This window comes from Anabas testudineus, chromosome 22 (assembly GCF_900324465.2).
Source record: "Anabas testudineus chromosome 22, fAnaTes1.2, whole genome shotgun sequence".
NCBI classification, from domain to species: Eukaryota; Metazoa; Chordata; class Actinopteri; order Anabantiformes; family Anabantidae; genus Anabas; species Anabas testudineus.
In genome coordinates, this window is record NC_046630.1 from 18,805,240 (window position 1) to 18,830,498 (window position 25,259).

Here is a 25,259-nt window from a genome sequence, read left to right on the forward strand (position 1 = left end):
TGGGACATTTATTTTGAAAGTTGACGTGCTCCATGTCCTGTCTCACTGACAGAACTTGACGTAGACAATACGGTCCGGTTCGGTCTTTGTCTGAACGGTGCAGAAAGCAGACGTTTGGTTTCGCAAACTAAAATAAAAATAACCCAGGACTGATAAAGTAATGAAGTGACACGACTGAGTCTGTGACAATATCTCTTGGCCAAGAGAAGAGACTGGCTATGTCAAGTTAAAGAAACAATGACAACCAGACCGGAAGCTATTGCTAATAAAACTCGTTAAGGGAACATCGTGTTCAGGAATTTGCAAACAATATTTTACTTTACTTTTGAAATTACGACACCCCACACACTTACACATGCCCTCCCCCATAAACGCGTGATTTATAATCTCTTATTCACGACTATTTAAATGGTGCTTACGCTTAACATAGTTTTTATTTTGAAAACCAAGCTGATTTCCGGTTAGTTTGACAGTGGCGAGCGCCGGTGAACAGGCGGAAAAATCACGTGTCGGTGGCTGTGGTCGTGATCGTGTGTGTGTGTGTGTGTGTGTGTGTGTGTGTGTGTGTGAATAAAACATGATGGTGACGGTGGGAAACGTGACCACCCGCCTTATATCATCAATCAGCAGAGAATCACAGGACGAATCGGGACACAGTGTATGAAGCATCTTTCATTTTTATTTCTTATGGTGATTATGAATTCTTTTCTGCTTCTTCCTCATGATGATAATACCCAACAACAGTCTACACTGGCAGACTTTACAATGAGGCAGAAATGAGCCCTGATCATATTTGAAGAAACAAATCACATAAGATAAGATGTGAGACAGAGTCAGTAGAAGTGGGAGCTGTTTCTGAAGATGAGTGAGCTCATACATCATGAGGCCTAATTTATTTCACTAAGGATGCTGCTCTTTCATTTGGTTTTTTAACACTCATTAAAGAAAAACGCATCAAATAACATAGCAGACCTGTGTCTTTGAACCTTCTCAAAACCTGCCCATCAGGAGTCTTACAATGTTAGGTGAAATACTCCTTTAATTTGATTTGCTCTTGTCATGGATCTCTGTAGGCTACAGATCAATCAGTTTTACTTTACCAAAAGTAAAAGTACCCTCGCAGAATACATGCTTATGGAAGCCTCTTTAATGTCAGACTGAAGGAATGAAACATCACATCTAATAAATAAGACTCTTAATTATTGCAATAAAAAAATGACCTGATTACATCAAGATACATCAATGATTATCTACAGTTGACAAATTATCAAGTAATAATAATCCATATTGAATGATGAACACCCATCATGAATAGAACAAAGTTTTATTCATTAGATGTCACTTTTCATTATTTCATTCTGAAATCTTAGAATTAGAAAGTTAGGGTTTGAATTATTTTACATGCTGCTGGATTGGGAATTTAGGATTAATAAGAAGAGAGTACATAGAAGAAAATGGAAATACTCAAGTTGAAAAGTCACTATATTATACCAAAGTATAATAACCTTGCACTACTGGGAAAACCAGGGCCTTATTATAATCCTATTTAAACCACTACATGTTACTGTACTGTAATTTAGATCAGCAGAGAACAAATACTCCACACATACAGTGTTCTCACTCTGTCCTGTGGCGACCTGCTTTGGTCAGTGTGTTTGGAGGTGTTGCTAGGCAACAGTATACCTGCAGAGGAAGGCTTACCTGTAAGCTGAGATGCAGCTGAGAGCACAGCTGTTGAACTGCAAGCTTGAGATGAGTCATCAGTGGATTAGTGCAGCTTTAACAAAACCAAGAAGTCGACACGCAGGCGCACACAAACTGCAACAGGTAGGTTCCACTGTGCTGATGTTTGTTTATATAAAGGTAAAAGATGCAGAGTGAATACTGGACCACAGTTATCTATAGAAATGTACAGTATTTGTCTGCATTAACAGGACCACTTTGGTTCATCACGCTTTATTGCCACCTAGAGGAGAAAGGGTGTCTTTCAGGCTCACACTCAGGATTTGATATGTGCCAGCATTGAGTGGCAGTAAATGATGAAAATGATGAAGATGATGAAATTAGGAAGGCACATTTTTTACTTGTTTGACTGTGGTAGACACAAAGGCTTTATCCTCACCTCAAATCAGTACATTTACCTCTTATCTAAAATAATACTTGTGTGAATACTCTGATGACTACAAGACAAACCAACAGAGGGGACCAAAAATAAAACCTCCCCTGTGGTGTTGGTGGCTACTCCTATGACTCAGAGTCTGGAACAATTCAGATGGTACAGTAACGCTGGTATGTGTGTGGGTGACAGCGGATGTGAGGATGGCGTTAGCGAGCGGTCACTGGCTGGAGAAGGAAATTAGAGGACAAGCTCCGACTCCCAGGTGGGTCACATTATTACTGTGAGCTAAAAAAAAAAAACTTCAGTGTACTAAAAGAATCCCATTCTACCGTAAGTACTATAATGTTGAGATGTGAGTTTGTGTATTTGAATGTGTCCTATTGGTTCACAGGTTCGGCCACTCTTTAGCTGTGGCAGGAAACGTTGCCTTTCTGTTTGGAGGAGCCTCCAGCATCAACCAAGTGGTGATTTTAACTGCCCTCTACTTTTAAAAGTCTTTTTTATTGATGGACATTTTACTATCAAATAGCATCTAACTCCACTCATACACACATGAATGTGAAGCTGCATAATAAAACTCGACTGACATGTGAAATCTAGATTATAACTTTTTATTTTCTATTCAGGAGGACAAACCTGTTTACTTTGACGACTTCTACATGCTAACAGGTACTAAGTAGAGAGGGCTATGTTGTGGGGTATGGAGTCCCAAAGGTGCTGAAACATGATGCTTTTTATCTTGTAAATATTTAAAGTACATGGTAAACAACTGCTAATCTAGTTGTAATATAAACAACAAAAACAAGGTACATTAAAAAAGGAAATTAGTTTGAAACAATAATCTTCTATATTCTTCTACATCCTCTACATTCAGTCAATTTAATTGCTTTTAGCCGTGAGCTTGCACACGTATCACTATGAGGTTTTTATGGTTGTTCTCAATAAAGACATGAAAGATCAGAATTTCTTTTATGTTATTATTTCAGGCACATTATATTTGTTAATACTCTTGACTTGACTCGCTGCTGTATATTAATTTATTTTTATATATAAGTCACATTTACTAGCATCGGCAGCTTCACTGAAAGTTTGATCAGATGCGCTTACACTGTTTCCAGTTTCTCCTGATGATGTGATGTGGGAGGAGATTCCTCAGAGTGGAGAAGTTCCCTCGGCCAGAGAAGGACACACTCTCTGGTAAAATACAGCACAGACTGATTTAAACACTTAGATAATAATTAAGATAATAATGTATTTTTGACTGTGATGTCTTTGCCTTGTTTCTTCTTCAGTGTTGTGAAAGGCAAGTTGTATCTCTTTGGGGGCGTCTCCAGCCCGGACACCACCGAGTGTCTCCCGGGAGTCTATAGCTTTGATATAGGTGAGGATGTGACCCAAAAGCTGGAGGAAAAGAGAAATAGCTTCCACCTCTCTTTGTGCTTTTGCTTTTTATGTGCTGCTAACGGCAACCAGGGTTCAGATGATGCTTTGATTGCCTTTTCATTTTGAACAGTGACTTTGAAATGGGATTGCTTAGAAATCGGGGGTGTGGCCCTGAGAACCATCAGACACAGCTCTGTTGCTATAGGCGACAACATCTATGTGTATGGAGGTCTACTGGGAGGGAGTCCAACTGATGACCTCATGGTCTTCAACACAGGTCCAAAAAATAAAAATGCCCCAAACACTAGTATTGATTTGCGTGTTTCCTTTCTTCACTCATCAGCTTTCAAAGACAGTTGTGTTGGTTTGAATAATTTCTGTATTTTCCCCTAAAGCTCTGACTTCTTCTCTCCTGTGTTTCAGTGTCTCTGATCTGGACACCAGTTAAGACTAGTGGATCTCTGCCTCCTGCCCTGTGAGACACTTTATTCAACTGAATACTATAAGTTTTACATTAAATGTCTTACATCTGCAGCTTGTTAGTACTGACTTGGTAAATCTTAGTTTGTGTGTTCATTGTGACTGTGTGTGTTTCTTGTGCGCTGCATGAGTGTGTAGGTGTGACCAGAGTTTTGCACTCATTGGTGATCAAGTGTTCATGTTTGGAGGTTATGGAGAAGGTGGAGACTTCTGTAAAGACCTCTATGTCCTCCACACAGGTGAACACTGATTCCAACTTTCCCTGAAGGGAAATGTTTATTCATCTAACCTTAGTGTATAGACACAATGTAACAACATAACTTAGGTGTACATGTACACAATATATCATTTTTAATAGCTGGATTTCAATGCAACCACAAGGTGGCACAATCCAGTGTCATCTTGTTCCAGTCCAAAGTCTGGACAAATGCAGAGGGTTGTGTCAGGAAGGGCATTTGCCAAACCAAACATGCAAATCAGCACGACTTCCATACCGGATCGGTCACGGTTCGGGTTACCAACGACTGCCACCAGTGCTGTTGACCTACAAGGTGCCAGTGGAAACTGGGCTGCTTGTTGGTCGAAGAAAGATAGGAGGGAAGAGGAAAGGCAAAAGTGTAGGTCTCAGGGTTCAAGTTGTTTTATCATGGTGTGGATGGGAAGAGAAATGAGAGTAGGAGTTATTCTGAAAGAGGAGTCTATCGGGAATGCTTTAGAGGGGAAGAGATTATCTGATAGGGTCAAACTGGAAATTGAAAGTGTGAAGTTTAATGTTGTTAGTGGTAATGTCCCACTGGTAGGATGTGAGTTAGAAGAAAAGAAGAAATTCTGGAGTGAGGTAGATGATATAATGCAGAGCATCCTCAGAGGTGAGGATGGACATGTTGGTAAAGGGAACAGAGGTGATGAGATTGTGACAGGTAGGTTTGGTCTTCAGGACAGGAACGCAGAAGGACAGATGGTGGTAGACTTCGCAAAAAGGATGGAAACGGCTGTTAGTGAACACAGGAACATAGGGGACATAGGAGCAGAGAAAAAATCACTCAGGTGGACCACATCTTCACACGTTGTAATCGGAAGAGATCACAGGACTGTGAAGTATTGGTATGGAAGAGTGTAGCCCGCCACACAGGATGGTGGTGTGGAAATGACTATGGTGGTGAGAAAGATGAAGAGGACCAAGACGGAGCAGAGGACGAAGTGGTGGAAGTTCAAAAGACAAATCGAGTGTAGTTCTGGGAGGGGGGGACAGGCTGGGGGTGATGGAAACTCAGCTGTGTGTGGGGACCGTAGAGGGTTTGCTAAGAACGTTGTCGAACAGTACCTGTGCAGTTGGAAGTGTCTAGAGCTGGCAGCAATTTATGACTGGTTTGTTTAAAAGGAGACGTGTGGTGCTCTTAAGAACGAGAGTGAGAGCTTACAGCAACTAGGAAAAGTGAGAGCCAATAATGGTTGGAAAGAGTGTGGAAGCTAGGCTGAGGGCAGAAGGGAGCATTTGTGAGCACAGATATGGTTTCATGTCTAGAAAAAGTACAACAGATGCAGGATCTGCTCTGAGGATGCTGTTGGAGAAGTACAGAGATGGAAAAAGGGAGTTGCATTATGTCTTCACAGAGCCAGAGAAAGAGTATGACTGGATGGAGCTGTGGTATTGTATGAGAAAGTCTGGAGTGGCAGAGAAGTGTGTTGGAGTAGTGTAGTGTTTGCAGATGACAATGCAATCTGTAGTAAGAGCAGGGAGCAGGTGGAGGAAAATCTTGAGAGGTGGAGGTGTGCTGTGGAAAGCAGAGGAATGAAGGTCAGCTGCAGCAAGACAGAATAGATGTGTGTGAATGAAAGGGAACTAAGTGGAACGGTGAGATTACAGGGAGCAGAGGTAAAGAAGGTGCAGGACCTTAAGTACTTAGAGTCAACAGTTCAGAGCAACGGAGAGTGTGGAAAAGACGTGAAGAGGCGTGTGTAAGCAAGATGGAACGGTATCAACAAGAATGAAAAGAAAGGTGTTTAAGACGCTGCTCAGAGATCCCTGATCTTTGTGTTTGCATTTTTTTTTTAGAAAACCTGATGTGGCATAAATGGGATGTGAAAGGAGAATCACCAGCAGCCTGTAGCAGACAAACTTTGACTGCCCACCATGATAAAGTATACACACACACACACACACACACACACGCGGTAGTGCAGTAATATTGCCTCTCAACCCATGTTTCACTCCGGCTAGCTGCATCCTTTCTGTGTAGAGTTTGCATGTTCTCCCTGTTCCTGCTTGGGTTTCCTTCATGTACTCAGGTTTCCTACAGTCAAAGACTTGTAGATTAGGTTAATTGAAGCCTCTAAATTCCCCACAGGTGTGAAGGGGTATTTTGTCAGCCCTGCGATAGACTGGAAACGCGTGTCAGCACAGATAATAAGGACAGATAAGGACACATGATCCCTTACTGACTCTCTCCCCCATAACAGCAGCTCCTGCAGCTCCTGCGTTAGTGTCAGCACGAAGGGTGCATTTGTCCAGTGGATGGTTGATGGATATTTACCATGGTAACAGGATCCAATGGTCCTGAAGCAGGGTTGCAGGGTTTCAAAAACAAGCGCTCTCTGAAGAGGTAGAGTTCAGTTTTAGCACTTAAACAACGATACTAGCTAAACTTATTGGGGTGGAGGGGGGGGGGGGATTTATTGATCATATTGATGCTATTATCAATATTTAGTATAGCTAGTATTTCAACTTTGGGGTATGGACAACTTCCCACTGTTCATATGCAAACTCTATGCTCTTGGAGCTACATATAGGCCGATATTTACACCTATAACGAGGACATTATTCATTTATTATTTAATAAATGTTATTATTAAATATTTGTACTCTTCTACATTTTAAATGTTGTTTTGTTTAATGTTAACTCTAGTAAAATAACATGTGTAGTATGGATTATTTCTTTGGTGTAGATGTTTTGAATATCCTGAACATTCCTTAGTTTGCTGTTTTAAGTAAACGTCATTACTATCATTAAATAATAGTTCATTAATGATTCATAGATGAATTTAAAAAAATATTTAAACAATATTATATAACAGCTGGCAACAAGTTATTTAACTCTAACTGATGCAGTGAGTAGCTTCTCATTTCTTAAACAACCATGTCGGAAGACACATCCTGTGGTCGTGGAAAAGATAATAAGTTAACCTATGACCAGGTTATTCCATCAGTGGATTTTTTCCTCCCTGATGTCACGGGCACATCCCAAGATGACAATACCAGTATTCATCAGGCTCAAATTGTGAAAGAGTGGTTCAGGGAGCAGGACACATCATTTTCACACATAGATTGTCCACCACAGAGTGCTGGAGAAGACTTTGTATAGCAGTCCGACTCTCCCATCATCAATACAAGATCTTGGTGAAACATTAATGCAACTCTGGACAAAAATAAATGTTGTGACATTGCAGAAGCTTATTGAAATGATGTCACGGTGAATGAATGCTATAATCATAACTAAAGGCCCTTCAACGTAATATTAGAGTGTATAACTTTTTTTTTATTCATTTACACTGCAGTGTAAAAATCCAGCATTATACTGACTGTTTCTAATTCCCCTGTTATTAAATCCCATTGAGGATATCTACTTGTTTGGTGGCAGAAGCACCAGTGAGGACGGCACAGTGACATCATCCAACGAAATCCACAAACTCAGCATTGGTGAGCGAGGCACAGTCAATTCACTGCCGATGAACTATCCTGTATAAACTCAAAGACGTGGGTTCTAGTCTTCAGATGTTTCACACGGTGTTTCTCCAGCTAAGATGAAGTGGAAGGTTCCGCTGTACGTCGGGATTCCTCCGGCTCGTCGCCATGGACACGCTGCCTTCATCCTCCGTAGTCATGTCAGTGTGCTACACATCAGTTTGACATTACATGTGTATGATTATGTTTATTATTGTCATATCTTATCAGATATACCTTTTGTGTGTTTGTTGTCTCAACAGCTGTATGTATTTGGAGGAAAGAACGAGGAGCAGGAGTTTAATGACCTGAAGGTGATGAAACTCATCAATCCCTCAGAGAGACAACCAGGTATTATCTCCATATAACAAGGCCTAGACGCTGCATTGATTTACTGCAGCTCTATCTCAAAGTAACAGAAGTCGCCGTGAGAAAAATAAAAAAACAAACATGTCGCCTGTTCTCCACAGTCATGAAGGAGATACTGTCAGAGCTTGGTCTCCAGGGAATCAGCCACAGGTCAGCAGCTGCTGTGCACACCTGCATTTCTATCTCATCCTTATGTTGTGTGTGTGTGTGTGTGTGTGTGTGTGTGTGTGTGTGTGTGTGTGTGTGTGTGTTTTTGTGTGTGTGTGGTATCATTCTTTTGTCATGCTCTGTTTGAGTCTCATCTCTCAGTTTTAGCCCTCGGGTTTCATTCTGGTTTTGACTGTCAACAGCTTCACCCCCACAAAGGTTCCTAACGTCCGCTATGAGCTGAGTGAGTCTGCTCCACCCTCTCAATCCAGGAACCCAGCCGCTAATGGAAAGGTGACAACAATACACACACACACAAAAGGAAAGAGTGAGAGGCTATTGTATGACTAATAAACTAATGATTGTACTGACACTGACATTAGTAAAGGCAAAAAACAGATCCTTGCCAGGCAAACTAATAACAAGACAAATCAACTAAGGCCAAGACAAAAAGGTTTTAATATTAATAATTATTATTTTTAATAATAATTTCTGTAGTACTGAGTGATTATGTGGTGGAAGAACCACATTTTAACAGTAATGCTTTATTTAAAGCAGCACCACTGTTGTGGGTAACAAGTAAACTGTCTGTGCTTAGTGTTTACACGTGACGAGCTGAATATGGCTGCTGTCCACCAAGAGTCATTTTAACTTTAGTAAAATATGTGTACTTGCTTCCTCCTGCAGGTGTTTGCCCACAGAGACTTCAGTACAGTTCGAGACCAGGCCATGAAAATGATCCAGACAGCCTTTGACCTGCTGGACCAGGAGTTCCACAAACTGGATCGGTACATGTTTGTTTTCTGGTATTTAGTTGGTTTTATATCCTGGCATGGAAGAAGAAGCCACACAACAAGAGGCAGCAAGACAATAATCAAAAAAGAATAAATAAATACAATTCAAACCCCACTGAAACAAACACTAACTGACGGAGGCTGCAGTAAAAACCTCCATTAGCCTCATCATGGCAGTACTGTAACAGCTGAACTCATACTGGCTTGTTCCTCCAGAGAGAAGTCTGACTTGTCTAAGGCAGCTGATGCTCTGCAAAGAGAGAAAGCAGCTCACGAGGCCCACAGACAACAGCAGCAACAGGTCCATCACTGCTTCCATCCAATATAACCTTAAATCACTGACTGGAATCGAGTTCATGTAAAACAGTCTCTTCACCGACTGTTCTGTAGTCTAGTTTATTCTCTAAACTCATGTTTAAACATGATCATGGTAATGAGTTGAAATGACACAGTGTGAACTGTTGGCCTTGTTAACTAAAACACATAATAATCTTTGAGACACGTGTGTGTCAGGAGCTGCAGGAGATGCTGGACCGACATCGCTCTCAGAATGAAGCATGGCTCCGAGCCAGAGCTGAGGAGAACGACAGAGAGAGGAGGGAACTCTGCAGACTCAGAGTAGGAAACACACACACACACCCACACACACACACACACACACACACACACACACACACACACACACACACACACACACACACACACACACACACACACACATACATGGTTCTACCATACTTGTTTAACAGCTGACAGTCTGGGATTTCCTTAACAAGACATCTGTCTTCATCTTCAGTGTGATGAAGTTTATTTTGTCTGTCTGGTTAAAGTGAACAGTGAAAGTCACGGCACATGGCATCAGTGCGTCACTGTTTGTCTCTCCATCTGTCTGTCCCCTCAGGAGGAGGTGTTGCAGGAGCAGGAGCGACTCAAGGACGAGCAGAGCAGCATCCAGAAACGCAGTGAACATCTTCTCTCCATCATGCAGCAGTTTAAAGGAATGTGAGCAGACAGACAGACGGATGATGGATGGCTCTTTAATTATGTATCTTTATGTAAACTCGGTTTCAGTACAGACATTAAAAAATGAATCTTAATCATGTGTTGCTGAGCGTGCAATAATTGGTTATAATATAACAGAACATAATCATTTCTTGGGCGGCACGGTGGCTTCTCACCAGGGTGCCTTTCTGAGTGGAGTTTGCATGTTCTCCAGGTGTCTGCATGGGTTCTCTTCAGGTACTCTGGCTTCCTCTCACCTCCAGAGACATGCATGTTAGGTTAACTGGTGACTCTAAATTGCCCATAGGTGTGAATGTGAGTGTGAAAGGTTGTCTCTCTCTGGATGTCTGCCCTGTGATGGACTAGCGACATGTCCAGGGTGTACCCCGCCTTTTGCTAGTAAAGGCAGTTAAGAAAATGGATGGATAATGATTTCTTAATTAGTTATTAATAATATTTAATAACCTACATAAAATATACAGGATGCCGTTGAATATAAAATAGCTAAAAGTAATATGGGAACTTGAAAGCTGAAATAAGAAATAATGGATAATTGGCTTTTTCTGCTCCAGGTGGTGTGACCACATCACTTTAAATAAATTATAATGTGAATCATATTGTGTTAAATATCATTCAGTCCTGTGTAAACTGAGATAAACACAGTTGGAACATGACAAGTTGTCTCCTGATCACAGAACTCTCTTGAGGAAAAAGAGAAAACAGGCTTTGTCTGTTTGTGAAAGCAGATTCCAGCTGAAGGTCATCAACAGCACAACATCAGTTTGATGGTGTCCTAAAACAAACCAGTGAACCGTGAACAACTGCACAGCTGCTGCGGGCGACGCTGCCGCTTTCATTTGGAGCAGCAGTACTGCAAGCAGAGTACGACGCCTCTGTAATGTACATCATATACAGTATGTGAGCGCACTGTACAGCAAACGGCCTTTCAACACTCTCCTCCAGGAGGCACGTTGCTCACTGCACCAGTGGTTTCTTTCTTTTTCGGGCACCTGATTCATTCAGTAAGAGTCAATTCGCAGAACAACATGTTTGGTAAGAAGGCTACATGCCTGATTAAGTTTAGCATTTGAAATCTGATTCAGAATATAGATAAAAGGTAAAGTACACCTCAATGATCAAACTTTGCCTTAAGGTCACAAATCAGTGTTTTGTTAATCCTGCTCCTTTGGGATAAAATTTGCCTGTTATCCATCTTTGCTTTGAAAATACAGCTACATCCTTTAATAATGGATAATAATAATAATTTCATACACTGACTTTTAAGTGTTTTTCTCTCATACAGTGCACCCTACAGGGCACTTCAAGTTTTCTTTTCTGTCCTTGAAATAGCACTTTTTCCATTTATTGTATTCACTAGAAAAGCACAATCAACATCCAGCTCGGCCTATTACCTATTACAACAACTGTTAACTGTGGACTCTATCACATACAATGGCAACAAAAAGTGTGTTATTAAAGTTAATGTTATTAATTCCAAGTGTTCACATAATCTTTCCATTAGCACTACAATGTTTTAATGGTTCTTCTTCTTCTTGTTATTATTATTTTATGCACTTTATATGTGTTAATACTCTTAATTTACATGAAGATCAGATCACATTTTATGACAAATGAATGCAGAAAACCATGAAATTCCACATCCTTTTTCTTGCCACTGTATTCTTTCTTCTTTAAAAGTATATGGCTGAATATGCCAAGATATTTTTTTTTCTTTATTGACCCACCACCCATCATTGTTTCCGTAAACATTGAAACAGCCACATTTTCCTGCTTCAGACTTCAGCCTTCACTGCCCAGCCTAACATCTGAGAGGGGACGATCGCAGAGGACATCTGCGGCCAGACCATCTTGTAATATTCATGTAATAATTTCCAGAGCTGGACTAGAGGTAGTCTGACCTTCGCTTTGCTGTTCTTGCAAGTTTATTGAAACAAACACACACACACACACAAGTGACGGACATGTTCACCAAAATGCATCAAAGTGAACAGAACAAATGTTATGATGTTGTTTAGATCAGGCCACCAGGATATGAAGACACAATAAACTCTGGATCTGACAGGACAAATGAAACATCAATGATGCTTTAACAGCTGCCAGACGCACACATTTTAACTCACTTTATTATTATAACTGCTACATGTGTCTGATTGTCCCTGATGTCTGTGTCTCTGTTTGACCGTTCATCAGCCTGTCTGTCTCTGTCTCTGTCTGTCTGTCTCTGTCTCTGTCTCTGTCTGTCTCTGTCTGTCTCTGTCTCTGTCTGTCTCTGTCTCTGTCTGTCTCTGTCTGTCTCTGTCTCTGTCTGTCTCTGTCTCTGTCTCTGTCTGTCTCTGTCTCCTGCGCTGTCGCATTCAACAGCAGGACAGATCACTATTAGGCAAAGAAAAACAGCGTAATGCGCCAGTCCGTGTCCTTGTATTTCCTCCCGGTTGCACTATTTGGCAGAGAGAGGCAGGGGCGGGGAGAGAAAGTGAAGAGCGTCACGCTCACCGCAATGAGACCGGAAGTAGGGTGAGAAAGAAAAATAAAAGTCCACTTCTCTCTGACTGTTTACCTATTTATTATTTCTCAGAATTTCTTTTTCTCTGTGCTATAAAACCCATTTGCGCTCAGCGTGTACAGACGTGTATATACTCGTTTTAGAAAATTGAATGAAATCATACATTTGAAAGAGTGCTGATACAGACCCTAAAATACAATTTTCATTATTAAAATGAAAATACCTGAAAAAAAAGCATAATAAGGTAAGTATATATAAAAAAGTGTGTACATAACAAAAAATGAAACAAGGGGAAAGGGCGGGAAAGAGAGTGAGACTAAGCCAACAATTCATTTATCATTTTTTGTTGTTACTCAAATATGTTATAATATAATTTCATTCAGTTTTGCTGGAAAAACAGGAGATGAAACTGGGAAGCATCAAATGTACACTTGCACATTCAGAATGGAATAGAATGTAAAAGTAAAAGTGTAGTGTTTCACTGCAGCTCTCTGGACAAATCAGTTCAAGATTCATCTTCTCATGTGTTAATGTTTAGAAAACCTTTCTGATTTCAAATGCAACTTTAAAGACAGACAGACAGACGCATGAGCCCAACCCAGCTGCCTCTGTTATGTTGCTGCAATAAGCTGTTCAAGTTCATTTGTGACATTTCTTAACGCGTTGTCCGTGAGCCGCGCCTTTACTGTGAAAAGCTTGACCGGACATCCTAGGCTTCGTTGTGTTTAGCTTGACTCTCCGCGGTGAGATGGCTGTGGAGCCTCTGCTGGTTCCTGTGAAGTCGAAACGGGCTCTGTGGACAGACAGCAGGAGGCGAGAAAACCCGCCGCAGCCCCCTACGACCTGCACTTTATAAAAATAACAACGGTAAGACAGAATCGAACATGCACCTGTGCGTTAGCTAGCTAGCTAGCCCGCCCGCAGGTAAACAGCCAAAAGCAACACACTGAGCGCTCGTTTTGTCAGTTGCGTTCTCCCGCCGACGGCTGGTCTGGCGGGGGAGGGGCGGGGGAAGCAGCGGCAGCAGCAGCAGCGGCAGACAGCCGGAGCTCTAACCCAGTCTGCTGCTGCTGCCTTTCTGTCTGGCGTGTGGCTGCCTTTTCCGCAGAAATGCTGCCGGACAGTCCCTCTGTTGTCCGCTTGTCGGAGGCTCCTACCCGCCCCCTTTCTACCTGACCAGGGGCTGTAAATAATAGTGAGTTTAAAAAAAAAAAAGAAAAGAAAAAACAAAAAGAAGCGAGCAACATGGCTGACGCTGGCCCTGCAGAACCTGCTTGGTCGTTTGTCAGTGCAGATGATGACTGTATACTTATTATTGTTTGTTTTGTTTTGTTTTAAATCTACCTAGGACGCTAGGTGATCAAACTAGAAATCCAATTCAATGACAAGAGAGGAAAAGGGAAGGAAACAAAAGAAACGTGGCTGTCAAAGAGTGGAAGCAGTAAAAACCTTTGTTTTTAACACAGAGTCTGGTTTGGCACAGCCTGGCACTGATGCATGTTCTAATTACTACATCTATATATATATATATATATATATATATGTGTGTGTGTGTGTGTGTAAAAGTAATAATAAAAAAGGAAGTGTAGCTGTAAGATTTATGTCGGCGTTGTGGGAGGCTGATTTGAGAGCAAACCTCCTCCTGATCAATTAGAATAGTAAAAGTGTGTTTCTGTGTGTATGTGTTGTCATTTTCTTTCTGTAATCTGCAGCACATCTTTCCCCTCCCCAAACACACACTGTTGAACATTCCTTTTCTTTAAAGGCTGTGTTCAACCTAATCACAATAAAATCATTCTATCCCACATCTTTCAGTGCAGATGTTTTTTTTTTTTTTTTTCCCCTTCAGTCATGGTATAATGGAAATGAAGGGAACTTTCTTTTTGGTGAACACAGCATTGAAAAAAAAAACATTTGTGATAACTCAACAAACAACGGATGTTTTGTTTTTTAATTAAGAGCTTTGGCAGACGTTGGCTCAGTCGTTCCTCAGATCAGACATGAGAGTGCTTGATTTGCCATCACGTCATCGCTTTCTCATAGATCATAGGTCGGCACTGTTGTTACCAATCCCTACCTGTAGTCTTCATTGACCTCTGACATATGTCAAGTGAGGGTCTTTTATGGAGGACCAACAAAGGCATCAATAGGATTTCTTCAGTAGCAGTATCATTAAGTACAGAGGGCTGTAGGGATCACTTCTTTGTAAGTGAACCTGGAAGTTAGCATCACACAGGAACTACAGGGTGAGTGGTTGGACTCGCGGTTCCTCCTGCCCACATGTTGAGGTGTCCTTGGACACTGAAACAACCTTTGGTGCTCTGTCCACAAGAATGAATGCAGATTATTGAAGTATATATTAAAAATCTTATGTTAGGCCAAATACAAACCATGACTGCATGATTTCAACTCCGCAACCACTAAGATTCAGTAGAATAAAATGGAAACCTCTGGATCTGATGTTCATCATAGGCTTTATTTCAAAGCCCTGCTGAATTATGGACGAGGGAACTGGAAGTGCTAAAATGCTAATTTGTTTCCGGGCTTGTTTCTATGGGTAGTCTCATTTGCAGTCACGTGACTGTCGCTCTGCCAGTTGCATCAGTCCCCTAGGAGTCGTCCCCTCCCCTGTTTAGTTCAGCATAATTGCATTCTAAGTTATAAGACGCGTGGTTACTAGCTAATGAAGCTTATTTAAAGCTTAACTTGTAACATGGATATTGGATACATGTTTTGTGTTTTGTGTGCAGCTCTGGAACGTAACTATTGCAAAAGATTGGTTGGTTCAAGAACGGTTTGGATACGTGCATTATAGAAGAGGTCTGTAACTCACATAGTCAGCTCTGATTGGGTATAAGTTCTTCCTTGTTGCCACTATACTGGTGCATGATGAGATCCAAGATTCAAAAGACTTTATTTATTTCTTTATTATTATCTATTCCAGAGGGAAATTGTTTAGTCTTGTTACAGTTGCTCTCAACTCAGACAAAAAGAAAAGGAACCACAACCAGAGAAGATCCGCACCAACACAAGTACAGAATATCATCAATACCGAAAAACTCAATATATACACAGAATATGTAAGACGGATGAAAAAAAAAGTCCAGGGTGGAATGACAACAAATAACTGATATAAATACTGATGAGGTAATTCACGTTGCAGTAGTTCTTCACTACAGTATCTTGACCACGTCAACGTGATCATCAAAAGATGATTTCATGGTAAAGTGAGATCTGATCTCTACAAACTCATCTAAATTTATAAAAAAAAAGTGATTACATAAATATTCATCCTCATTTGAAGTTCATCACTGGTGCAGTCAGCTGGTTTCTGATGTCCCACAGTTCGTTAAATGGACATCACCCAAGTGCAATGAACGTGTTTCAAGGATTATAGTATAAATACTCCTGCATGTGGAATTAAAGCTCCAATTATGCGGAACATCCAATTACTGGTGAATCAGGATTGTGTTCAAAAACTACAGCATGAAGAAAAAGAACTCTCCAAGGCCATCAGGGAAAAGGTTATTGAAAAGCATCAGTTTGGGAAATGGATACCAGAACATTTCCAAGTCACTGAACATCCCTTGGAGCACAGTGAAAGCCATCATTAAGAAGTAGAAGGTATATGGCACATATGTAAATGTGCCTACAGCAGACAGTGGAAAGCTCATTATAAATCTCAGCTAGTTTGCCAGAGGGCATGTGGGAGATTGGATTATGATATTATCATCATTAATACAACTATAAGGGGTTGGGGTGTTTTTAAATTGTTGAAGCTTCAGTTTAACCCAATGTTTGTAGTAATTTAACAGCACCTGACTAGGTGCTAGGGACTAGAGATTGTTTGACTTTGCTTAATGTTGAATCATTTCTGGTTTTCATGGAGCTGAGCACTCGAACCTGTCATTTTGAAAAATAATTGACAGACAGAATTAAACCTCTGAAGTGATACTTTCAGATGGGCCGTCATGATCTAGTCAATAGTTGACCTTCTTTAAATGAAGAAACCTTCTGGGAGATGCAGCATCACAGTACTAGAGTTAGTCTTTCGAAACCTTTTAGCTGTGTTGTACTGGTTCACAGAGCTGAGGCCTTTACTGTTGGGGCAGTGCTGCAACTTGATGAAATCCAGATGTTTTGGTGTAGGAGCCATTTATTCAGTGCAGGACAATTACAGCACATGTGTACATTAGAGGGTGTGTGTGTGTGTGTGTGTGTGTGTGTGTGTGTGCAAAGAATCAATCAACTTTCGCTGCCTGTTTGAGGCTGGGCTCCACCTCTCAGGTCGGAATACGCTGACGTGAGGTGCTGGACAGAACAACACTGAGTCGTTCCTGTCCAGCAACTGCTCGGCCCCTCCTGACAGCAGATGACTAATAGTGTGTTGCTCGTGGCAACGGGAAGGAAATCACCTCCAGCTGCAGCCAAACACTGCGAAAATGTCTCGAGTGTTTCTGGAAGGTTATTTTCCTCTGCAGGTAACCAGTGGTGAGCAAGAGAGTGTCGGAGTCGCAGACCCTGCACTGAGCATTTGGAGCATGTAGCAGGACTAGAAAGTAAACGTAGTACTACAGATGTTGCAATGACTTCTTTTTGGTCTGCATTAACCTGTTAATACATGTCCTTCTTGGAAATTTCCAGGGAATGGCTGCTACATAGCCTCCATCTCAAAAATCTACTCAGGCTTTATAAAGATCCAAAAAGAGATTAGAGCTTTTTGTGGTCATTGTAGGCAGGGACATATTAGGTCTGATATTGTTTTGGTTTAGACAGTTTTTCTACTTGTCCTGAACCAGACAAGAAAATATTGTTATTTTTGTAAGGTTATTATAAAAAGTTATTTTTATTATTCTGACTCTGTCATCTGCGTCCATGCATTTCCAGTCAGCTTTGGTGCATTAGCCATGTGAACTCTCAACTTTTGGAATTTGGCTGCTGAACTACCATCCATTTGGGTTTAGAAGTTTTGGCTCGCTAAGGACTGGGTACACTATGTCTGGTATGATGTGTCAACAGAATACTGGATTTATAGCAGAGTTTTCCCACAAACTTGTTTAGGACTTTTAACTTGTCATTTTCTTGCTTTGCCTTTATATTAGCAACTGCTTCAAAGGGTTTTAGGGTTGGAGAACTCGAGGAGACACGGCGGGCTAGGCCTTCAGAGGCGTCACACAACACCCTGCCTGCAGATAAATAATACACTGCAGGCCTTTTCACAGGCTCCACTGATCAATAATTGAAGTCTCATGTTCAGGACATGAGCTTTTGAAGGCTGATCTGCTGCAGACTGACGTGACACTGCTCTGTTACTCCATTAATCCACATTTTGTTTCACTTTTTTTTTACCATGATATACAAGGTAGAGTTTGGTGATGCTGTAGGATGCTCACATTTTACCTTCAGTCAAAGAAAGCAGTGCCTGTGGGCACACAGTGATGATGTGGGATATCGTTGTTAGGTGACAGAAGTAATAAACACCTAGAGCATCTGATGAAAAAACACTATTTAACTATTATAAAAATAGTAATGAATTAACATTGAATAGTGTATACATACAGAGCACAGAATCTTTTTTAACACAGTGGAGCTTCATATGCAGTGAGGAAGTATGTCTGAAGTGCACATGAACATGGTATTAACCATTAACTAGGTTTGGGATGAATAAAGCACACAGAGTCTGAATTCTGCTGTTCAGAAATGCAGCCTGCAGACAGAGTTCAGGGCAAATTGGAAAAAAAAAACGTTAGAGAAGCTGCAGAATAAAAAAAAAATCATCACCTTTGAGTGACGCCTTCACTGTCAGTGCAGAGTCAATGTGTCTGATAGTTGGCATGTCGCCCCCTGCTGTTTACAACTAAGAAACTCACCCCCAGTCCTTCTGGAAATACTGGATTTTCCAGAGCTTTCAATGTTGCATCTTTTTATTTTAGTCGAGACACTGAAAGCTACAGTCAAACTAACTTAACTGTGACTCTTTTATTCGTGTTATCATGTTGCAGGTTAGAGCCTGGTTTTGTCTTGGTGACGTGAAGCCTGACTCCTGAAAACCCCAGAGAAGTGCTGAACCTCCCGTCACCACTCCTGAATACTGGAGCCTGGGTAAAACCTGTCAACTAATTTGTTACTGATGTTCATCAGCGGTGGAGAGTAAAAAGCTACCACAACACAGCCCTTAGATTAAAATTTATACTTTAGTACACAGTTAAGGTGATTGTTATATAAAATCATTTTTTTCATTGTATTTAAGTTTTTTGGCAACTTTAGCTTATTAAATTCGGCAAAACATGATACACTGTGCTATGGATTTGCAGTGAGATGAAAGAGAGATACAGTAATTTCTAAATATACGTCTAGGAATATATTTCTTCGTATAGAGTGAGAATACTTTTTGTCTGTAGTGAACAAAGTGTTCTTAACATGTGACATTATTAGAGCAGAAAACCCTCACTTTGATCGACATGATGCTCCATAAGGTCTTTTGGCGAGGTCATTCCTGTTTGTCAAACGTAGATGTCAGCAAAGGCTATAGAAGATCAGATGATGGCGTATGAAGTCATGGACAGATTTTCAGCTGGCGTTTGGCGTTGGTAGTTATCTTGTTATTCTCTCTGTTCTCTTTTTCTCCCGACGTTGTTTCAGCTCTGGACAGATTTTGTGTTGAAGCTGTGTGGCCAGGCAGCCTGGCTGCCTCCCTGCCTCCAGATGAATGAAGAGCACTCCGGGACACAGAGACACAGCTGATACAGGTCAGCTGCACAGCCAACACACACACACACACACACACACACACACACACACACACACACACACACACACACACACACACACACACACACACACACACACACAGCTGGAACACACCACCTCAGTATTTTTGGTAGAAATAAGTCATTTGTAGTGGATTTGATAAATGTGCTGTGATTCATTTTTCTACCCCAGGGCATGCAGGTGTTTCTGCAAATATGATGAAGAAAAAGAATCCTCATAAGTAAGTGAAGATGCTTTACAGCTTGTTCAATTCTTTACGGCTTTTTAAAATATACAAAAGTACAAAGAACTGACGCAACCCTCAGAGCAGATGTTGACTGTGTTGTTTTTAATCTCTCCATGAAGGAAACACAAGAGTAGTCTGGGTCCAGCCACCAAAGTTTTGTCGCAGCCTCGACGCAACATCGTCGGCTGCAGGATCCAGCATGTGTGGAAGGAAGGAGGAGGCCACGTGGTCTGGAAAGGAACAGTGCTCGACCAGGTAATGACTGAATGATGGATTCAAAGATAGAAAAAAAAAAAAAAAAACTTTTAACAACACAGCAAAACAGGCACTGTAGATAAAAAGGAACACCGTGAGTCGTCAGGATTAGTTCAGTCAGACACAGAAGTTGTGTTATAGACGCATATATTTCATATTCCTTTCTTCATATTGTTTCTGCTTTATCTAGGTTCCAGTGAATCCGTCTCTCTATCTAATAAAGTATGATGGTTTCGACTGTGTTTATGGTCTGGAGCTTCATAAAGACGAGAGGGTTCAGGGGCTGGAGGTTCTCCCTGACAGACTGGGTAAGAGTGGAGACATATTTATTAGTAATAACGTGTCAACACGTGGCATTTTTGTTAGATGCTAATGTTTAATTCTTCTGTCTGGAAAGTGACTTTTGTCTTGATTTATCATCCCTGTAGCGAAATCACGCCTGACAGATGTCAACCTGGCAGACACCATGATAGGTAAAGCGGTGGAGCATATGTTTGAGACGGAGGACGGCCCGAAAGAAGAGTGGAGGGGGATGGTGCTGGCACGGGCCCCCATCATGACCACATGGTTCTATATCACCTATGAGAAAGACCCCGTCCTCTATATGTACCAGCTGCTGGATGACTATAAAGAAGGGGACCTCCGCATCATGCCCGACTCCAGTGAGTGAAGTTATTATTTTTACATGAATGTACCTCTTCAGGTGTTTTCACAAAACATCTAGGCCAATCAAAGGAAAATCTCGGGTCACTTGGACTCTTGAACAGATTTTCTTCACTAACCTGACACAGCCAGACACAGTATTTGGTGTTTTTCCCAAAGAGTTTCATTCTAGTCGTTTACAGTAAGTGCTGCTTTAAGTTGTTTAGTTAGCTGGACTACATACAGTAAATACAATGAGGATTTAATCTGACACACTTGGCCACAGTGAAGTCTCTGAATAAAGCTTTCAGTTCTTGATTTTCAATTAATAACAAAAATGTTACTCCCATTTTAGTTGTCAGTTGATTTGCGGACTTGTTAATATTAATTAGTGCAAACATCTCCTGTCTCTCCATAGATGACAGTGTGCCAGCAGAGAGGGAACCTGGCGAGGTGGTGGACAGCCTGGTGGGTAAACAGGTTGAGTATGCCAAAGAGGACGGTGGCAAACGAACGGGCATGGTCATCCACCAGGTGGAGGCCAAACCCTCCGTCTACTTCATCAAGTTTGACGACGACTTCCTCATTTACGTCTATGATCTGGTCAAAACTTCGTAAAACTCTGTGGACGTCCTGAACCCATCCCCCGAAACAGGAACTAAATGCAACACGTGTTGAAACATCTGAAGCATTTGATCCAGCGCTTGTGTCTCAGACCATCGAAGGCTTAATTAAAAAAAACTACAAAAGATTTTTTGCAGTGGAAGAACACAGGACGGATACTTCTGGAGAATGGACCTGGGGAAGTTCAAGTCTATCATCTGTGACCCTCTTTATCTAAAATGAAATTTCCCATTACTGTTAGATGATTCTGAACTTTCTGAAGACCCGTGAGACATTTCTGAAAAAAAAAAAAAAGTCCAAAAATTCAGTTTTAACCTAGAAACAGTTTGAAAGGGTGAAACTTTCTGTTGAAGTGAGACAAAGGTCTCTCAAACACCCTATTGTGGTCGCTTCAGGAATCATTCTGATTCAGTTAATGTGCTGGTTAGAGAGGAAGACCTTGGTCTTAGTAATATGTGGGCCTACTAATTCAAGATCACCCCCTAGCAAAACTGTAAGTGAACATTTTTGCAGTGAGCTGATGCTTCTGAGCTAAAAGAACAAGGAAACAAGATGAGGATGGTCACTGGAGTCCTGGAAGATTCCTGGAGTTGCTGGCAGCATGGAAGCCAGACTCAGGGCCCCTGAGGACTTCTTATCATCTTTCCCAAATCAGCAAACAAATAGATAAAAAGCAGAGTCCCTTCGGAGAAGTAAAGTCTGGAGCTGGTTGTGGGAAGTGGATTCATGAGATAAACAAACAGTAGCAATTGTAGTGAAGGCTGTTTTAATGGTTCTGTAAGACAGGAACAAATAGTAGTGTCATGGATGACTCCTTCAGTCCTCAGCTGTCACATCCAGTAAAGGCAGCTGTAACAAAGGTATGGAGGCCCATTTCTGAAGAAAAACAAACAGATGACAGAAATGAAAAGAATAAAAATACTAATTATAAGTCCACCTTATGAGATCTGAGAGAGTACATAGTATAGTAGATACTCAAGTCTGCGCTTTGACTTACTATCTCCTAGTTTTAAGAAATTTGACTAATTAAAAAGCTCAGGAGACTCCCGCCCTAGTTTAGTGAATCCATGCATTTTACAGATTGCTCAGTCACTCACTGCTATTCCTACCACGTCATCTCAGAGGGTGAGCTCTAAAACCAACCGTTGGAAATATATCCAAAACAAACGTTTCCCCTTTGATTCAACTGCAGGATTCTGTTGTGCTTGTTGTTCATAGAGTTTCACTTACACAGGCTCCATTTCAATAACTTCAACTGAGCATTAATGAAGAGCGTCTACACAGTTAAACGTTTTTTTTTTTCATCTTTGCCAAAACCCCTTCCTGGTGTGAAGATGTTTGATGTTAAAGACATTAAAGAGTCACCATGGACAGAGGAAAACATCATGGAGAACAAAACTGAAACTTGGCCAAAACCCTTTCTGTCCTTGGCAGTTTGTTTTACTCTTAAATAGTTTATTACAGCCCAGATCTGCGGTTCCTTGGTTTCCCTCTCCCTCCATTGAAACTTTGAACACAGTGATGGATTCTAAATGTCTTGAAAACAAAAGGATTTAAGTAGCTGGTTTAATGCACCTTAAACCTTGGAGGAAGGTAAGAAGAACTCTCTATTTCCGAAAAAAGTTTATGAGTGAGCTGGACTTTTAATATCACTAGAAGTGATAAGAAAAACAAACCCGTATCGCTACAGTTTTCAGTTCGGAAGGCAGTGGAGACATTTTTTTGGAAGCCTGCGATTCCCATTCACTTCTGTGTCTTGGTCGCCATGATCACGGAAACAAGCGCCCCAGTTTGCAATTACATCCGGATGAAAAGATAACGGACTTGCTGTCGTGTGGATTTAAGATTCACTGACTGATCCAGGAAAAGTTTCTGTCAGATGTAGTAAGAGGACAGGGTCGGTCGTGTTTCATACATGAAGAAATGAACAATCAGTGAAGGCTTAAATTTCCTCGAGACTGAAGGCTTTTCATAAACGTGTGTCCTGTACTGATTGCACTTGTAGTTTTGAGGGTAATTATTTGATCCAAGTTTGCAATTTGAATATACTGTAAAGTTAGTTACCATGCTGTTTTTACTTGCCGGTAACTGTCCTCCATAAGACAGTTGCTACTTTCAGTGTTCTGTCAGCCAGCTACCTTTTTAGAAAAGTATTCTTAAATGGCCTTTATAAAAGGGAAAGAGCATCAAACATGACAGCACCTGGACAGTTGACTGGTTTATTAAGGGATATGTTCTAGTGGTTGGACATTTTAATACAACAGATACTGGTGCGTCTTTACTAAAAAAAAAAAAAAAAAAACAAAACAAGAAAAAGAACATGCATAATTTCTGTTGAGCCAGAAATTATAGGGGGAATTGGTCTTCAACCAATCAGATGGCGCAGCTGAATTGATGCAGAATACACTTGTGTATTTAAAACCTTCAGTCTGTGTGCTTCCTGTGACGTAGTTAGTTGCCGAGGCAGATTGCACCTCTTATTAAAAAAAAAAAAAAAAAAAATGTAAAAAAGAAAAGGCATCGCCAGAAATCTGTGGGTTTCTGCACTTTGTGTATCTGTTTTGTTTTTCATTAAAGAGAAATATGGTTGTGATCATCTCAGTGAGCACTATTTTAATTAGCTAATGAAGATAATGCATCGTTACGAAGATGTTACTCACAGCAAAGGTTATGTCCAATCCAGTCAGTTCATTTTGCTCTTATACTGTAAACAGATTATTATTGTTAATGTTGGAATGACACAGGCCTTCTACCATCCTTCTGCCTTGTATTGTTTGTTTTTGTATGTTTTAAAATGTATGTTAATAATTTTTATTGTTACTGGAAGACTTGACATTGTGTACTTTGTTTTCTTTCCCACCACGGTTCCTTTAAGGCATTTGACATCTGAGGCTGTTCTGATGGTGTCAGCAGACAGAAGAGGGCGTTTGCTGATTTGCTCAAGTGCCCTTGAGCAACATACAGCTGCACGTCTTCTATTACACAGAAGATGAAACTGGATAAAATGAAAACAACTGCTGCCTAATCCATATTATTATAGCATCATTTATTAGCTGATATTATCTGCAAAAATTCAAATGGAAAATGTAGTGGAGTAAAAGTACCGTAATGTGGAAATAGAGTACAACTACCTCAATCAGTGTAAACTAAGAAAGCATTTACCTCATTGTTGAAATAGGTTAAAAACTTTCCACCAAACTGCACTATAACAAGAAAGTATTCATCAGTATCTGTGGAAAAGCTCAAAAGGCTGGTCTTATCTGACTAACAGTCCAAAATGAATGAAATGTTTAACGTTACACCAACAACTGAATAATAGCAGATCCTCTTATCAGAGAATCTAGAGCTAGATTTTATTTGTGCTAGATAAATGACTTCAACTGTACTCAACTGACCTTCAAGACTACTTCCAGTTTTTATTATCATGTCATTATTGTACAGTCACAAAATGTTGGCCTTATATAGAGGAATTAATTCATGTTGTGTTATAAACGAGGTACAGCCACGTTTCTATTGGCCAACTGACACTGAAGCTTATCAGTCATGCGGCTTATCTGGAAGTTGAGTCACGGCAACTAGACTTCTCAGTTACATCGAAATGTTTCACTCTGATCAAGCCTCATCAGTCTGAGGAAACCCTTGCTGCCCCAGTTTACCTGGTGAATGGGCAAAGTGGTCTTGATTTCGCTGGGGCTGTATGAAAGAGCAGCACGATGAAACAAACAGCTGCAGTATAAACACTTTACAACTCCGGACATCACGGTTTAAATCACGGTGTATCAAATCTTTTTGACTCGTACCGAGGCCTTTAAGGCAACGATAACTTTGAGATCCAGCATGTGCAATCGCAAATTGATAATTGATAATAACTGACATCCTAATTACATTTACACTACGTCTTTAATGCTACCTCAACAAAAGAACACAACAAAAAGAAATGTGAAATAATAAATAATTATGTAAAACCAGGGTCTTTAAAATGCAGTAAACAGTTAACGGTCACCTGAACCTCACCTTCTGATGAGAAAGAGCAGAAACCACAATCCCTGGGTGACAAACATCTGCTGTTGCACAATTTACAGATAGCTGCAGCTGTGACTTTGGCTTCCAATTACACAATAAGACACAAACATCTTGATATCTGTGTTCATCTTTTTGCTTCTGCTTTTTTTTAAGAAAGCTTCACACCATTGCTTTTTTCC

The 25,259-nt window shown here is 40.8% G+C and overlaps 2 protein-coding genes across 2 annotated transcripts; both read left to right on the top strand.

Annotated features, from left to right (window-relative positions):
- The first annotated feature begins 1,689 nt into the window (after positions 1-1,689).
- Positions 1,690-10,042, top strand: zmp:0000001301 (acyl-CoA-binding domain-containing protein 6). The gene is made up of 19 exons (XM_026340213.1): positions 1,690-1,827; positions 2,309-2,381; positions 2,511-2,580; positions 2,746-2,788; positions 3,238-3,316; positions 3,412-3,500; positions 3,633-3,779; positions 3,926-3,977; positions 4,121-4,221; positions 6,039-6,124; positions 7,598-7,679; positions 7,779-7,864; positions 7,967-8,054; positions 8,174-8,222; positions 8,423-8,513; positions 8,907-9,007; positions 9,230-9,314; positions 9,527-9,631; positions 9,915-10,042. The coding sequence occupies exons 2-19, from the start codon at positions 2,320-2,322 to the stop codon at positions 10,017-10,019; spliced, it is 1,521 nt and encodes a 506-aa protein (XP_026195998.1). The 5' UTR covers positions 1,690-1,827; positions 2,309-2,319; the 3' UTR covers positions 10,020-10,042.
- A 3,232-nt stretch (positions 10,043-13,274) lies between these two features.
- On the top strand, positions 13,275-23,890 carry LOC113148590 (spindlin-1). The gene is made up of 8 exons (XM_026340332.1): positions 13,275-13,406; positions 18,542-18,641; positions 19,182-19,288; positions 19,482-19,530; positions 19,656-19,791; positions 19,982-20,099; positions 20,220-20,453; positions 20,852-23,890. Exons 3-8 carry the CDS (start codon positions 19,249-19,251, stop codon positions 21,049-21,051), a joined length of 777 nt encoding a protein of 258 aa, XP_026196117.1. The 5' UTR covers positions 13,275-13,406; positions 18,542-18,641; positions 19,182-19,248; the 3' UTR covers positions 21,052-23,890.
- The last annotated feature ends 1,369 nt before the right edge of the window (positions 23,891-25,259 follow it).